This window comes from Quercus lobata, chromosome 10, assembly GCF_001633185.2.
Source record: "Quercus lobata isolate SW786 chromosome 10, ValleyOak3.0 Primary Assembly, whole genome shotgun sequence".
NCBI classification, from domain to species: domain Eukaryota; kingdom Viridiplantae; phylum Streptophyta; class Magnoliopsida; order Fagales; family Fagaceae; genus Quercus; species Quercus lobata.
In genome coordinates, this window is record NC_044913.1 from 46,799,687 (window position 1) to 46,817,185 (window position 17,499).

At 34.1% G+C, this 17,499-nt stretch overlaps 2 protein-coding genes across 2 annotated transcripts; one reads left to right on the top strand and one right to left on the bottom strand.

Moving 5' to 3' along the window:
• Positions 1-3,722: 3,722 nt before the first annotated feature.
• Positions 3,723-10,168, top strand: LOC115963267 (ras-related protein RABA5c). Its single transcript, XM_031082212.1, has 2 exons — positions 3,723-4,313; positions 9,505-10,168. The coding sequence occupies exons 1-2, from the start codon at positions 3,980-3,982 to the stop codon at positions 9,822-9,824; spliced, it is 654 nt and encodes a 217-aa protein (XP_030938072.1). The 5' UTR covers positions 3,723-3,979; the 3' UTR covers positions 9,825-10,168.
• Positions 10,169-13,595: 3,427 nt separating this feature from the next.
• On the bottom strand, positions 13,596-16,305 carry LOC115965628 (pirin-like protein). Its single transcript, XM_031084892.1, has 7 exons — positions 15,977-16,305; positions 15,737-15,786; positions 15,595-15,633; positions 15,435-15,463; positions 15,285-15,347; positions 15,077-15,180; positions 13,596-14,573 (listed from the first exon to the last, which is right to left on the bottom strand). Exons 1-7 carry the CDS (start codon positions 16,192-16,194, stop codon positions 14,090-14,092), a joined length of 987 nt encoding a protein of 328 aa, XP_030940752.1. The 5' UTR covers positions 16,195-16,305; the 3' UTR covers positions 13,596-14,089.
• Between the last annotated feature and the right edge of the window lie 1,194 nt (positions 16,306-17,499).

Here is a 17,499-nt window from a genome sequence, read left to right on the forward strand (position 1 = left end):
ATACAACTATGTAGTTGCATTGACCAACACAAAATGTGTTTTGACTGTTATCCTCATCCAAAGACAATTAAATTCATCCATAAGACTTATGTAACCACACGGTTAAATTTTAAGATAATAAATTTGATAAGAACTTAGTGTAAAACTCTCCTTTACACTGCCAATAGTGCCTAGCTACATCATCACTCTTCACACATCAAATTTGTTCTCACCATCATCCAAATCTATTCAAAGTTATTAATTATTATGAAAGCCACGTGAATTCATTAGATCAAAAACTTTATTCGAAAAGAGAAAAAAGGAGATAGCCAATGACCCAATCTGATTTTAAAGAGAGGATTTGAGGCAAGCGACCACATTGGCCTAATGGGAAACTAACTATTGGATGTCTTGCATGAGCACCCACTTGGATTCTCCATACAGAGTTAAAACTAGTTGAGTCGAGACTTTCTCATAAGATAATTTTCCCTCCAATCAAGTGTCTTTTTCGGAATTGGGTCTTTGATCTTATAGATTCTCAAATCGTATTTTTTTTTTTTTTTTGTGTGTGGCAATAATATTAATTTTAATAGTTTGATGTTTGTATGTGGATTGAGAGTGTTTTGATGTGTGAATAGTGATTATGTGGTACGTGAAATTATTTAGTGCACTACACTCTCCTCTCACATAAAGGTGGATTCTACATGTGAGTTTTGCATTGAAGACCCATATTTATGTAAGAGGAGGGTATAATTCGACTGTCATTAAATAAAAGGGTGTTTAAGTAAGGGTATACATCAAACTGTTGTCTTTTTTTTTTTTTAAATAGTTTTATTTAAGTTTCATTTAGGAAAAGAAGGGTGTCGAGTGTTGAGTATGTTTTGAGGTGGGAATGCAAGGAATTTTTCAGGAGTTTTACTGAAGTAGAGCCAAATTTCCTCAATTATGATTGTGGAAAAGTTGAAGCAGTTGTCACATTTAGCAAGTACTCCCTACTGTGGTTGCAGAAAGTTAAAACCAGCTGTCACAATATTTCTTCAGTCAAAGATTTGCTCTATGCCTATTGTGTGTGTGTGCGTGTGTGTGTGTGTGTGGGGTGGGTGCGGGGTGGGGGGGGGGGGGTGGTGGTGATGTGGGGTGTGGAGGGTTAAAACTTAAGACTTAGATTGTTCGAATTTCTCATTTTTGTTTTCAAGGAAAAAAAAAAGGGGGTTGCAATGATTTCGTTTAGCATGGTAAAAGCATTTTCATGAGTCCTTGTGAAATTAGAGAAGTTGGTGTGGTTCACATAATAATGTTGCAGCTTAAAAATCATCGATTGTAGTGCTCAATTTTATCCAAAGATATCATTTCATCAAACAGAAATTTGAAATGACACTTTTTTGGTTCTAGGATAATAATTACTGCCACTCCAGTACAAGGAAATTACGCTTGTTTGTCTGGAAAAACCTCTTCAGAAGCAGATACAAGAAACACTGGCTGCCTGACTACAAAACAGAAAACGAGAATTGTGAAGTACAATGGCACAAGCTTCGGTTCACTTTTTTTCTTGAGGTCTCACATGGCACAATTTAATTGGCCAACTCATGTCAACTCCGCGAACTTTATAAATCTAGAAGAATATGTTTTGTTTGGGTTAGGTTCATTTTAAAGTCTACAAAACCCAAATCTCAACTAAAGTTGAGTCTTTTTGTCCAAAACTTCTTATTTACTTTACAAAATGGGCTCAAAATTCACATTTTCTACTATATGGATTAGGCTCATGGACGGTATTTTTTTTTTTCTACATCATAGAATTTACTCATGACTCCTATTTCTTTTGTTTCCTGAATTTGGCTCAGGCCTCATATTATCTCCTCAATAAAAATCAAGGCTCATGGCCCACATATTTTCTTTAATTACTTCATGATGGGTTTCTCTAATTACAGCCCATATTTAGACAAAAGTGGGTCTTAAAGGAAAAAGCCTAATTACAAGATAATCAGTGTTTTTGGATCATTAAAATTGTAATGCTCACAAATATTTCTTGACAACTCAAGCCTTAAATTAATACAATATTATGTAGGCTACAAAATTACAAAGTCTAAAGCACTCGGTTGAAAATTGAATGAATGAATATATTTTCACCTTAAAAGAAAATTTATATTTTTTTTGAGGTACAACTATACTTTTTTCATGTCAAGAGCTTGTAAATCAACTAGTATTTTCTATTGTTTTCCACAAAGACGACCAAAGTTTAAAATCTCTCCTCTCCTAATTATCAAATTATTTATTCTAAAAACTATTTTTTTTTAATTAGATAAAAATAATAAACAAAATAAGCTTATGAGAGAATAAGCTCATTCAAATGCACACTTTAGTTCCTAACTGGTATTTGCCACTTTTAAAAAGGTAAACATCAACATCCTTATCTAAAGCTGAAGCCAATACAATGCTACAGGCAATAAGTCTAGCGGTTTCCTTCTAGCTTTAGAAGGTTGTGTGTGAGGGCCACTCGAAATTATGTTTTGATGCCCTCTAAAAGCAATGTGGTGAGGTTCCTTGTAGGATTGCAGATTGTGCTGCTAATATTAAGTGGGGGGCTTAGCTTCTCCCCCCTTTGCTCCTTCAGGCTGTTTAGGATAGAAGCCAATTGAAGTCACTCATGAACTTGTTGTGTGGTCCTTGAGGAAATAGTTCCTTGACCTTTTGGATGTTAGCTGTGAGCCTGTGGCCCTCAAGCCTTTATCTATGTTTTCTTGCAAGAGCTTAATCTGTTTGTTTTTACTTACTTTATTTTCTTTTTTGGAATGAGAAAAAAACAGTTCTTTTTTGGAATGAGAAAAATCAGTGGGCTTGGGTAGAAAACTACGTCCACCTCATTTTCTTTTATTTTTCTTTTCACCACAATTAAATAATAAAAAAATCACATTTTTTTTCTCTGCCTTTTCTTTATCCCTTCTTCGGTTCTTCCATACTCTTATTTTTTTTTAACCCTAACCAAATATAGCATAAATTCCAACTTCTTGTGGATGGGGGGTCGATGCAGTGATTTGAACCAATATAATTTCCTTAGCAAATTATCCGCATAAATGAAGAAGGCCATCCAATTTATGCTTGCTCTAAAATCAAAGTTATGAGGAATTCAAATTGTGGAGGGGTTAAAGCAGTGCTACTTACTTTGAGAGTGGCAAAAGAATTAGGCTCCGGTTAGTGATTTTTGAAGGCCAGTAACTCACATAGTGTGATCTAGTCGAAGAAAGATTGAAAAACCACCACAATGGATGTGAAATGAGCCATTTTTTGATAAATTTGATGGTATAATGGAGATGAGAATTTGAATCCCGAAAATCTCCATTAAAAAACCAAGAATATCAACTAATTGAACTATAAGATTCTTAATAATATTATCCGGAAATGAAGGGAACAAAATAAATCTAAAAGGAGGGGATCTTAATAATATTATCTAAAAATATTTTACCTTCATTCTTAAAAACTAGAAAAGAAAATCAATAATAATAAAAAATGAATTTTTTTTCCTCCCTCACCATATCTTAGTTTCCGTATATGTTATTTAATTACACTGAACCAGTTAAGACGACGTAGCTGAAGTCCTATCCAATCACTCATTAATTCAATCACCAAATAAAAAAAAGTAAAAGACATTTAAAAAAAAAATAAAAAAGTAAAAAAAAAAATCCCATAATTCAATGTATTTTTAATATTTATTTTGGCAAGATAATAAAAGTCTATAATGAAGGCACAACATGCGCAGTATGTTTCTGCCAGCTTGAATACGCAATAATTTCTACCCCCACACCTCCACCTCCAAATCAAAACACCTTTCTTTCTTTCTCTCTCTCTCTAAAAAGACTAGACAGTCTCTCCCCATAGTACAGCCTTAATTATTGTCTGAAAAAACAGTTTACTCTCATCAATTCATTCATTTCTGCTTCCATTCCATTCCAAACAAGCAAACACTGAAAAAACAACCGAAAAAACAAAGAAAACACTTCAAAACATGTCATCAGACGAGGAGTCAGGCGAAGAGTACCTATTCAAGATAGTGATAATAGGAGACTCAGCAGTCGGCAAATCCAACTTGCTCTCTCGCTACGCTCGAAACGAGTTCAACATGCATTCCAAGGCCACCATTGGCGTCGAGTTCCAAACCCAAGTCATGGAAATCGACAACAAAGAAGTCAAGGCTCAGATTTGGGACACTGCTGGCCAAGAACGCTTCCGTGCTGTCACTTCTGCTTACTATCGTGGTGCTGTTGGTGCTCTCATTGTCTATGATATCAGTCGCCGCTCCACTTTTGATAGCATTGCTCGCTGGCTTGATGAGCTCAAAAGTAAGCTACTACTACTAGTTTCATTGCTTTTTTTAACTATATATGGTTGATTTGGTATCTGGGTTTTGTTTTTTTTGATCTGGGTTGTTGGAGTTTTTAGTGCTTTTTTGACTTTAGATCTGCTTTCTAATCATGGGTTTTGGAGAAACTTCATTTTTAAGCAAGTCACAGAAACAGAAAGGGAATTAATTTAAAGTCTTGTTGAGTAAGTTATAATCTTTATTATTGTTTTATTATAGATTGGAAGGTAATCTAAGCAATGAACTGGCTAAAGTAGGGTCATGGGAGGCTAGATCTGGATAAAGTCTTCACCTTTTTGCATTTTTTCCATAAAGGGTCCTATGTGATTCACTGAATTGTGAGATCTACTTGGTTAAATCTGACTCGCCGCCCGTGATTGGTCACTCCAAAATTATTTACTTTGATAATGTTGTAAGTTAAGACTCTTGATAAGAGTCTATGGATGTGTGCAATTGTGTCATCTAAATCGACTACTTGATGTGCCAGCACTTAAATTAACTGAAGGAAAGGGATTTTATTAAAGCATCTTTTCAAAACATGGTGATAGCTCTGTAAGAATATCCAATCATTCGGGTAGTGTGACAAGAAGACAATGAATTTTTAGTCAATATCAGACTCTATACTTGGAATTCAGGTATTGTGATAACTGATAAGCTTGGATTAGATGCCGAAGGGAACACTGTCAAGTCTTTTTTGGATTGAAGTCCAACTTTGGTTTTTATGGCTCCAAAAATGCTCTGGATGTAAGGCACAATTAATGAGAAAAACATTTATTCCCTTCCATTTTTGGGTCATTATGATTTGGTAGGATTGTGAATCAGTGATATGGTTTTGGATCTAGACTTTTTAGTGCAAGTTTCCCTTTTAGGCTAAGAAGCACTCCTTAAAGTTAACACCATTTAAGATTTAGATATGAATCAAGGTATGTGTTGCTTTTGTTTAAGAATTACCCTAGTTTCTACAGCCTTCACTTTGGTAGGCTTTTTTGAGGAGCAGAATTGAATGATCTGTTTTTCTTGCAACTTGGTTAATTCTTGCAAAAATTTGTTATCGCCGGGGAGCAAAATTGAAAGATCAGTCTTGATTCTTGAAATTAGGAAGTGCTATGACTGATTCTTATAACTTATGGATTTGAGACAGCTTATGAGCTCAGTTTCCCCTTTTAGGCTAAGAGGCACTCCTTAAAATTGATATAATTTAATACTTAAATACAAATCAAGGTATATATTTCTTTTCAATATGGGTTTTCCTAGTGGGCATTTTTGGGAGCGGAAATGGAATTATCAGTCTTGAAATTAGAAGGAACGTGCTTTGGCTGATTCTTGCAACTTACGTGGAAAAGCCGAAACCAAGAAAGGAACAAAACAAGTTTTTATGTGATTCAGCTCCCAAGGCCTACATCCACGGTTTTGGTATTTTTTTGTGTTTTGGCTTTGTTATAGAGGTTGGTTTATATACATGAGGTTTACAGACAAAATTCCAACACTACTGCAATTACATTGATGAATGTATTATGGTGTTCATATGACCTTTGCACAGACAAAGGAGTGAATCCTGATGGAGAAAATTTCAGAAATTGACTCACAGTGATGGTAGTCAAGGAACCTTCTTTAAGAACTTATGGATTTGAGACAATTTATGAGTGCAGTTCTTCCCCTTTTAGGCTAAGAAATAGTTCTTGAAATTAATATCACTTAAGATTCAAATGCGAATCAGTCTTGAAATTAGAAGGAAGGTGCTATGGTTGCTTCTTGCAGCTTATGGATTTGAGACAGCTTATAAAGCCATAAATAAAGCAAATTTGACAATATGACTGGTTCGCATAGTGAGTTTGATGATATGTACCTACTTTTCGTATCCCATGTCCCATGGTGAATACAAATGAATGTGTAAACTCACTAGTAGAGTTGACTTAACAGATTCAATTTCATGTCCCTAAATATATTAATTATGCACAGTACTACAGAAACAGATTTTTCCCTCCATATGGGCTCTTCAAATTTGTGAAGTTTGTTGTGCACAACATAAGTATGGGTGTCTGTGCACCTATTTTGGTGTACATACTCAGCAACAGTGGTTAACTTGAGGGCAATGTAAATCTCTGGGATGCTCTCTAATCTTCTCACTTTAACAAGGATTTCTCAATGTGAGTCAAATTCCCATGTCCTGACACATATTTGATTTTTATTAGACACTTTTATTTGACAGTCATGTTTAGAAAATATTTCATAATTTCTAACTTAGCTGATCCCCTTTGTCCCAAATTTCATGGATTACACTAGTCTGAGATATCCACTTTGACACCTATAGGAGTCCATGTGGTATAGCATGTCCCCATTTTAATAAAAAGGGTAAAAAAAACCTCCAAATTTGCACAAGTTTTCTGAAATTTATATATTTACATCTTGATATATTGTTTGACATTATTTAGAAAGTAGTATGAATTGAACTTCAAATGAATTGAGGTTGTGTATGATAAGGGGTCCTTAGAGGGGCTATGTTGTATGTTCTAGAAAAGAAAGGAGTTCCTCCAAAGTAGATTAAGGATATTTATGACGGTGTTGTAATTAGTGTGTGAACAAGTGTAGGCATCACAAGTAAGTTTCCTATCACTATAAGTTTGCACCCAGGATCAACATTAAGTTCATATCTCTTTGCACTAGTGATGGATAAGCTTATTAAAATGATTCAAGAGGAAGTCCCTTAGTGTATGCTTTTTGTAGATGATATAGTTTTAAGATTCAAGACAAAGTCCCTTGATGTATTCTTTTTATAGATGCTATAGTTTTTGTGGACGAAAGTAGATGTGGAGTTAATGTTAGGTTCGAAATTTGGTCGAGATGCTTTAGAATTTAAATGCTTTCAATTAAGTTGGACTAAAATAGAGTATATGCAATGAAAGTTTAGTAAAAGTAAAAATAGAGATAAAGGGGTTGTAAGAGTTGATGGTCAATAGATACCAAAGAGCAAGAGCTTTCAATATATTCAATTAATAATTCATAAAGATAGAGATATTGAAGAGGTTATGAATCATATGGTGGATGAAGTGGAGAAGTGCATCAAGACTATTGTGTGATTGTAAAATACTTATTAAGTTAAAGGAAAAAAATTATAACTCTTATAAAACTAGCTATGCTCTATTCTACTAAATGTTAGGCTATTAGGAAGCAACATATTCATAGAATAAGTGTAACTGAAATAAGAATGTTAAGATGAATAGTTGGAAATACACGGAAATAGAGGATTTGAAGGAAATTTGCTTAAAATTTATGGGTGACCCCCATTGAGGAAAAAGATAAGGGAGAATTTCTTGAGATGGTTTTGTTATGTTCAAAGGAGAGTGATTAATGCAACAATGAGAAAGAGTAAGTTGATTCACTTTGAGAGAACGGAAAAAGGTAGTGGAAGCTAAAAAAAACATTAGTAGAAGTAATAAAAAAGGATATGTCAATTGAGAAAGTAACGGGGACTACCACTTCAGATGTAATAGAGTAGTGGAAAAGAGTACATGTGGTTAACCCTGATTAATTTGTTGAGGATCCGTGGCTTACTCCAAAACAAATTGGGACAAAAGCTTGGTTGTTGTTGTTGTCGTATTTTTTTAGATATCCTTTATTTTCTGTATTCCTTTCCCCTTGAGTCTCTGTTGTTTAATTTTTTCTTGTATTAATGAAGTTTACATGCATATTTTCACTAGTCTTTCTTCAAAGACTGGGCTCATAGGTGTTGTGCTGTAGTTCCCAGCATTGATTATGATTATTTTTGGTGAACTTACCAAGGTTTTTTGAGTTGTAATTTGTTGTATGATTATAGATGAAATTGTATAAGCTACGGTGTTTGAGGATTCTCACGAAATCCCAGGAAAGGCTGTTAGTTATTTTGTTAAAAAAACCTATGTTTTTCTTTTTCAAGTGTTCCTTCACCTATAAGCTTAGGGTTTTAGGGTTTTATTGTCTTGACTGAAAGTTATGCTGCTTTTTTTGCTGATTATTACTGTCCTATATATAAATCAGTTGATTATTCATAAAGCTTGCTGTTCATTTCATTGGTTTTACATTCACATTCTTTTGCAGTTGATATACTAATAAGTTGGTGTACTTTTTGCTTATTTGATCCAATTCAATTGTTAATCTAAAAATGTGTAGGTAAGTATACAAAGTGCCTTTTTACTTGGGAGGGATTTTCTTTGTCATTTTTGGGTAGTTGTTCAAGCTGATTGCGTCACTTGATTGCAGTGCTTGCCTTTGGTTTCACTGGAACATCAAGTCCTGCAAATCAGTTTTGGAATCATGTTCAGCTACTGCAATGTTAGTAGTATTTGAAACAATGTTGAGATAACTATCCAGAGTCTAAAGCAATATATATGCATATACATCAAATATTGTTCAGAAAAACAAATAAACAAATGTATGATCTGGTGCCGACCAGTCATTGGTCATGTGGGTTGCACCTGCAAATGGCAATAAGAATCTCTCCCAATTCCTATACTTTGGTATCATGTAAGATATTTTCTTCCCAAAAAAATCCTTATCCTTCCAACATATAATATCCATTCATGAACAGATTTATTTATAAGAAAGGCAGGTAATGTGGGAATTTTTTTGCCAAAGCCAGTCAGAAATAGTGAGAAGTAGATAAAGCTGACATTTATCTTGCTGTCAAGATGGAGTGAAGCACATGGTGGTCTGTAGGAAAACTGCCTCCAATTTATAGGGTCATATGGGGATTTTTCTATTAGACAATTGTTACATTAAATTATACTAATAGCCAGGCAATGAATTTTACCATCCTATTACATATTTGCTTGGCGAGGGTACAACATACTTTTTCATATTTGATCATAAGTCTCTCTCTCACTCACATTCCTGTAGTTTTTACCAAATATTCCACTCAAATTTCTTTTAAACTATCAACTTCTTGGTCATGGAATTACTTGAAATAAGAATATATCATTGTTTTCTATCTGTTTCTCTGAATAAAACTCTGAAGAATCATAATTATTCTAATCACTTGAATGTCCTGCTTGCACATATGTTTGCTTATACTTCATGATAGTTGTTTCTTCCATGTTCTGGTTTGTGCTAGATTCTTTTTTATGCTATATTCGTTTTTTTTTTATGATTTCTCATGTTTGGAGAACTCAAGATTTAAGTTTGCAACAATCATCCAGCTCATTCTGATACAACTGTGGCAATGATGCTGGTGGGGAACAAATGTGATTTGGAGAATATCAGGGCTGTGAGTGTTGAGGAAGGCACAACCCTTGCAGAAGCAGAAGGATTGTTCTTCATGGAGACATCTGCCTTAGATTCGACAAATGTTAAGAAGGCTTTTGAGATTGTTATTCGAGAAATATACAACAATGTCAGCAGGAAGGTCTTGAACTCCGATACTTACAAAGCGGAATTATCTGTCAACAGGGTAAGCCTTGTTAATAACGGGAGTGATGGAAAGCAAAACCCAAACATGTTTTCTTGCTGTTCCCGGTAAAGTGTACAAGTTGAGGGCTTCTGGTTGGTCTGTTAATTCGATTTGGTTGGTTGGTTGGTTGTTTGTTTGTTTCATTTTGTGATTACCAAAATAGAGATGAAATTGTTATATCTTTGATTAAAGTAAATCAAGATGTCAATTTTTTGTATTTTCAATACAGGAAGTATGTAACTGCACAAAATAAAGTGGACAGTATATTCTTTTATCCTCTAAAATAGTGTCTAAGATAATGTAATGCTTCATGGGAATGTTAATTGAGCTACTGGGTTTGTTAACATTTTCTCTATTTGCAGCAGTTGGATGCTGATTTTATTCAAACAAAGCAACTAAGCAAGTTATGATAAGTGTGGCTTCCTCTAATGGGTGTTGCGAATGTTTTTGTTCTACTTGTTACCCATTGACTGAGTTTGCGAGTGATTACCTGGAGTAGTTCATCATTTCTGTTACTATTTGAGGGTAGAGGTTATCACCTTGTTCTTTTTTGGCCGGAGGGCGATTGGAACAGATTCGTCATTGATATGGAGCTCTCATTTAACATCTAAAGATATCTTTTGGGAAGGGATGCTAGATGGCGTGGTTTCTCTCCCTGTTGTTTGGGTACTATCATCACTCTAGATGTGAATTCCTCAAATGGTACATTGGTAAAGCTTTACTACTTATAGATTGGTCTGGAGGATGAATATAATTTAAGAGCATTCACAATGGTAGTGCCAAACTGCTATTTTTAACAATCCACCAAACAAAAATAGAGCAACATTGATGGTGCTAATGCTAAATTTTTTAGCAATGGAGCTACATTAAACCGCCATCTATGGCAGTCCACTGTAGCTCAATTGCTAAAAAAAATAATAGTTAATTATTTCTCTCTTATTCTTCCCTTTTTGCTCTTTTTTCTTTCTTTCTCTGGTTTGTCTGATTGTCTCCTCTCTTCTTCACCTCTTTTCTTTTTTTCTTTCTTCATTGTTCATCTCTTCTCTCTTTTCTTTTTTTTTCTTCGCCGGTTCTCTCTCTCTCTCTCCATCTCCGTGGGTTTGGTGGATTTTGGCTGTGGTGGTGGTGGTGATTGATTTTGGTCGTGGCTGAATTTTGTGAGTTTGGCAGTGGGTTTGGTGGTGGTGGTGGTTGATCTTGGGTTATGGGTTTGGTGGTTGTGGGTTGAAGAGAGGAAGAAGAAAAAGAAGATAGAGAGACAGGGGAGAAGAGAGGTCATGGGGTTGTGGGTTGGAGAGAGAGAGAGAGAATAATAAATAAATGAATAGTCTTTAGTTGTGTTGTGAAAAATAAGAGCATTGATGTAAGGTGAGTTGTAAAATGGTGAATTAAAACAGATATAGTAGCTTTTTTTGAATGCTAAAAGCTAAATTTTTAATATCATTAACGTGGATGCTTATGTGGCACTCTACCTTAGGTTATATGTAGATTAATGATATTGTTTTAGATCTTGGCCAAATATTCTTCGCATAGGAAAGCTAAAATAATAGCATTTACTTAATAGTTGGCATATTCTCTCACTTTATTAGCTTAGGAAAGCTAAAATAATAGTAGCATTTACCTAACGATAGGCATATTCTCCCAAACTAAGCAGCGTTTTGCCTTATTTTTCAAACTAATTAGGGAAATGCTCCTCTTTTGTAATTCGATTTGAGATAAATCGAGTTAAAAAAAAAAAAAAAAATTTCTGGAGCCCTATAGCAGCGTTTTTAAGGACCTATAGTGACGTTTTAAGGACCTATAGTGACGTTTTGTAACTCGACCTCCATGAAATCGAGTTATAGACAAATTTATTTATTATTTTTTTATACCTATAACTCGATTTTATAGAGGTCGAGTTACAAAACACTACTATAGGTCCTGAAAACGTCACTATAGGCTCCTTAAAAACGCCGCTATAGGGCATAACTCGATTTAGCACAAATTGAGTTTCAAAAGAGGGGCATTTCCCTAATTAGTTTGGGAAAGGGGGCAAAAAGCTGCTATTTTTGCCCGAAAAGGGCATTTGGCAATTTTTTCCCTCACTTTCTGTATTTTAGGTTTTTAGCTGCTTCATTTTGCTGATGCACCTATATGCTCCTTATTCTCTCAATTTCATTTAAAATTTTTAATCTCCATAGATCACAAGTATGAATTCTCTCTGTCTCTCTCTCTCAGCCTTCCCAATTTCAACTTTTTCTTTGTTTGCAGTCAAATTTAATCAACCCTTCAACAAATTCATAAAATTTCACCCAAAAGACAACAAAAAATAAAAATAAAAAACACAAATCCCTTCACAAATTTTCACCAAAAAAAAAGGTCTTCAAAGAATAAAATATCTTCTTGGGAGGTATTTGATGTTGTCTTCGAAGATGGAATTCTTGTTGTCTTTAGAGAAGAAGACATCTTCTCCATAGGCTTTCATCATCTTCATAAACGACAAAAATATAGGATTTAAAGATGAAAATATCTTCTCTGGTGGTGTTAATCATCGTCTTAAAACAAGAAACAGATATTGTTTTCATCTTCTTTAGAGGCATTCATGAGTTTTTCTTCGACTTGATCTCAATGATCATTTTGTGGGGTCGAGTTGGCATTTGTTGACTTGAAACCAAATCAAAGGTTGAGTTTCAAGTTGTTGCTCCTTTAATTGGATACACACACATATACACACTTTAGAAAGTGAAGTATTGGCTAATGGCTATTAAGCCTTATGCAAGATTTTTTTTTTTTTTTTTTTTTTTTTTTAATTGAGTTTAGCTATATTTTAGCTAAAAAGAGTGAAATATTAACATGGTGTTAGTGCTAAGCATTCACATCCGGTAGGCTAAAAAAATTAACATTTAGCACACCAAAAAACTATTTTCTCTATTTTAGCATACCACTTAACAATATATCATACCTCCCATACTCTATTCTTTACCATTTCATTTAAATATTATTTTCCTTTATTCCTTCTTTATTTTTTATTATTTATTTATGAATGAAATAGAGAAAGAATTAAATAAAAAATCGGTGTTCAATATTTAGTTTTGTAGCTACAGTAAGTTGCTAAAATTTAAGTATAGCTCATTGGGTGTTGTTTTTTGGTATTTGGAGGTGTAAAAATAGCATTTTGGCTATTTTAGCACACCCAATATGAATGATTGGTGTGAAATCTAAAAATCTCTTCAAGTATAATTTACTTGAATTAAGAAAGGAAGAGAAATTAAAGTAGAATTGACAAAAAATTTGAACCGATTACGACATTCAAAATATCTCGCATTGGTTTATAGGCTGCATTCCGGGCCCCAAAGGTTGCTTAAGCCTCATGGGTGTGGTGTGTGTTGCTTGTCCTCTCATAAAAAATGATTGGGGATAAGAGTTAAGAGTCGTATTGCTCAATGCAGCACAACCACAAATATTGTTATAATCTTTAAAATCAAAGCACTCCCGTCAGAATGTGATTTTATTGAGCAATACAATGATGATGGTTGAATTACATCACTCCCGTCAAAATCAAAGCACTCCTGTCAAAATCAAAAATCGTAGATACGCAAATGAAAAAACTATGGATCACACCTTTTACTCACTTGCTGTCCACTTCTTCTTTTTTTCCTTGTTCGGTTGGTTCTAGAAGAACTTAGAATCAGCAGTGTTTTATTGTTGGGATTAGCATAGGACCACGAAATGACACTAACAAGTAGTGAGAAATGGTACTGCATTTGTTACTTGGCCACAAACCAACCAACCATCACTTCCAATGATGTGACTACGTGAATGTATCGATGAGACTCATCAAGCTAAAGATTTTCACCCTAATAAACCAAATCAAATTTTGCATAATTATTCAACCTCTATGCTAATAAGTGGTTTTCTCAATTACACTCTAGGTGGAGGGTCACCTGTAGGTGTTGACATGATTGAGAAGCCAACTCACAAGAAAGCTAACCCTACCACCATTTTCACCACCAACAACTATTAGAAAAGATGTCATCTAAACAAACCCACAAGACAGATGTAATATCAACTTCTAATCATCAACTGCCACCAATGTTTAAATAATTTTTTTTTTGAGGAAAAAAAAAACAACAAAAAAAATTGTTGTTGAAAAAGAGATTAACCAAGATAAACTGACCCATCATACTTTAGTCATAACCACATTTGCTCCAGCTACATTTTATATGTTCTAGAAGCTCTAGCTACAATGAGTGTAAAATCTTTCTTTTTCCTGCTTGATTGTATGCAGATGAAGAAAGTGACAATGACGGTGATATTTTATTTATTTATTTTTCTCTTGGACTGCACTTCAAAGATTATTGAGATCTCCAGTACTTGGCCATTTCAAACCCATTTTTGCTGTAGTGGTAGTCCTCAATAGTTCTATCAATTTCAGCTTGTGTGTTCATCACAAAAGGCCCATACTGCACTACCGGTTCATTAAGTGGCTGCCCTGCAATCAACACAAATCTCAATGCCTTTGAAGACCTATTCCACACACTTAGACCATCTCCAGGACCCAAAACCAGGACATGGTGAGCTGCCACTGGAGATGAGTTTGGGATGCCAAATGCCCCTTCACCTTCAATTATATATACAAAGGAATTCCATGATTCTGGGATACTCTGATGCATTTGAGCTCTTGGTTTTAAAGTGAAATCTAGGAACATTGCTGGAGTTCGAGTGTAAACCGGAGATTGGACTCCCATAGATTCTCCTGCTATAATTCGGACCTCAACTCCGTCTTTCTCTGCCCTTTCTATGTCCCCCCTTAGAAGTTCCTGATACCTTGGTTCAATCCTGAAAAGTAAAATTTTCAATTTGGTTTAGGGAACTTAGAACTATAATTGAGTGACACATTTGGTATTCAATAGTTAAGTATAGTGAGAATTGGGAGGGGGTAAAAGGCAGAATATGCAAGGAGGAGCATACTCGTTATATGCACAACCTGGGATAGTAGCCAACCATGAAAATTTCCTAATAACTAAATTGTCTTAGACAGAAATCAGGTAGCATGAAGGGGTGAAAGATACCACACATGGGTTACCTGGCATGCCAATTTGATGTAGTTTATATGGTAGCTTCACATCCAAGAATCCACAAATTGGACGTTTGACTTCTTATATTTAAAGTGATTCGCTATCTACTCGAATGATACTAATGTTATGTACCATTATGGAAGAAGATTCGGACAAACTATTCATTTCCTTGAGTAATTTAGAATTTTCAGAACATGTAACGAGTGATTCATAACTTATTAATTTGGAAATAATGTCATTCCTAATGGAAAGAAGAGTTCTAACATTTTGTCTTTGGAGGATAAATTGATCCAAAGCTGTAATCCCTTTGAAGTTTCTCCTCCTGCAGGCATTTCAGAGTGGATAATTCCTCTACCTGCTGTCATCCACTGCACAAAAATTATATGAAACAAAGAGGAATAAATTTCATATATTAAAGCTCTGACATAAATTTCCTAATTCCCATTGATCAACAGCAGCTGATATATCTTACCTGCACATCACCGGGTCCAATTGTACCCTTATGGCCTGCAAAATCTTGATGAGTAATGCCTCCCTAAAATTCAAAAAACCCAACTTCAGTATCTTTACAATTAAACCTGCTAATAATCAAGTAATTGAGTAGCTTTGGGACAAAGTATACCTCTAACATGTATGTGACAGTCTCAAAACCTGTAAAACAGAATTCACATCAGAACATACTACAAGCAAATAAGCACACACATAAGCTCCAGACTATAAAACCAGAAACAATCAAAATTCATGAATGCACATAATTTCAAAAACAACAATGAGTGCAGAACCTCTGTGTGGATGATCTGGAAATCCAGCGGGAGGAGTCACTGCAAGATTAAACAGCCCAAAATTTATAAAAACCAAATCCAAATCAATCAAAGAAAATTGAAATTTGAAAAAGACCAGAGTGGAAATTTCTAATTTTCATACCTGAAAAATCGTCCAACATAAGAAAAGGATCCAAATTCTTCAAGTCAGTCCTGAAAATCAAATGCACAAAACAGAGGACCAAAAAATAATCAATACCCAGATGGTAAAAACTCAAGAACAAGCTAACCATAATTCAAAATTGACAATCTTTTCAAAAACAATGAACACCCAGAAACCAAAAGTTCAGGAAAACAAGAACCCATGAACCAAAATTTGATTAAAAACACAAATTTTATAAACCTTCCAATGCCTCTTCTAACAACAGCACCATCACCCTCTTGTTGAAGTTTGGCTTGAACCTTCTTGACCACCAATCTGGGATTGTCAAAAGGAGGAGCTTGATCTGATTCAGACATGGTGATATTTCTGGTTGAGGCAGAGACTCTGAAACTGTTAATTCTGATTGTTGGTGTTTTTGTATTTAAGAATGGGCAAAGTTTGTGTATGATAGCTCTCATAAAAAACGTCTTTTTATTACTACGTTGTATTTTGTGTGTGTTTCTATCCAAAAGCTTGAACTTTGTGTATGTATTTATATCTAACCGAATCTGGAGAATTTTGGAAGAGGAAAAGGGTAGGATTCTAAGGCTGAGTTTGGGTTGGTTGGGTCCTGACATAGAAAGTTGGAGGCGTGATGAAAACATTAAATTGGGACCCACTTTCCATCCTTAGACCAATGATAATGATGATGTCAAGCCTATGTCATAATGATGGAGGACTTGCCCTTGTTCTTAGAGAAAAGTCCCTTTGGTCAATCTACCTGTGGGATTCGAACATCCTCTCTTCTCCGATATGAACACTTTTAACTTTGATTCCCTCTTAAAAATAAAATAAAATAAAAAATATATAAAAATAAAAGAATAAATTTATTTGATTTGGTCCTTTTTTTTATATCAAATTATTGAAATAATAAAGTATGATAGTCTAGGCTAAAGAAAATTACATTTTACCACCTTAAACTATATCTCATGTTACATTTTGCATCTTAAATTTTTCAAATGCACTTTTTGCACCCTAAATTATGACTATTGTTACATTTTGCACTTTGACATTAAGTTTGCTGTTTACTTAGATAGAAAATATGACATCACGTAAAAATACCTAATTACCCTTCTTCTCAATGCTTTAAAAATAAAAGATAAATTATACTTTATCACCCTAAATTATATTTCTTATTATACTTTGCACCATAACTTTGAATTTTCATCCAAATTAATAGCAAACTTAACGACAAAGTGCAGAGTGTAATATGGGTCATAGTTTAGGGTGCAAAATGTGCATTCGAAAAGTTTAGGGTGCAAAGTGTAATATGAGATATAGTTTAGGGTGGTAAAATGTAATTTCTCCAAGTTCAATTCAATATGTTGTTTGGATTGAAAATTTTATGTGAAGATAGTTTCTCAAGTTTTTATGAGTTTGGTAGTATTAGGAAAAAAATTGAAGAAAAATTATCTCTTAAATTTCTCTTATTTAACTTGGTATGAGATAAAGTTGTTTTTCAAAAAAAATTAGCGGATAACATCTTTATTCATTTTAAGCTAAATAAGGTAAGTCAAGGGATAAAAAAAAAAAAAAAAAACTTATTTTAAATTTTCTACCAAATATAAAAAAATGAGATAGTTTTTAAAAAAATATTTTTTGAAAAATAATTTATTTTTCAAAAAATTTTAATGTCGAAACAAATAGAGCTTATGAAATAAATCTAAGAGTAAATTGCAAATTACACCCTAAAGTTTAGAAATATTTGGATTTTACTCCCTGAA

Coding starts and splice junctions, on each gene's coding strand:
- LOC115963267 (XM_031082212.1), top strand. CDS start 3,980: ATGTCATCAGACGAGGAGTCAGGCGAAGAGTACCTATTCAAGATAGTG. Junction 4,314..9,504: donor CTGGCTTGATGAGCTCAAAA/GTAAGCTACTAC, acceptor ACAATCATCCAG/CTCATTCTGATACAACTGTG.
- LOC115965628 (XM_031084892.1), bottom strand. CDS start 16,194: ATGAGAGCTATCATACACAAACTTTGCCCATTCTTAAATACAAAAACA. Junction 15,634..15,736: donor TATGTTGGACGATTTTTCAG/GTATGAAAATTA, acceptor TTAATCTTGCAG/TGACTCCTCCCGCTGGATTT. Junction 15,181..15,284: donor TTGGACCCGGTGATGTGCAG/GTAAGATATATC, acceptor ATTTTTGTGCAG/TGGATGACAGCAGGTAGAGG.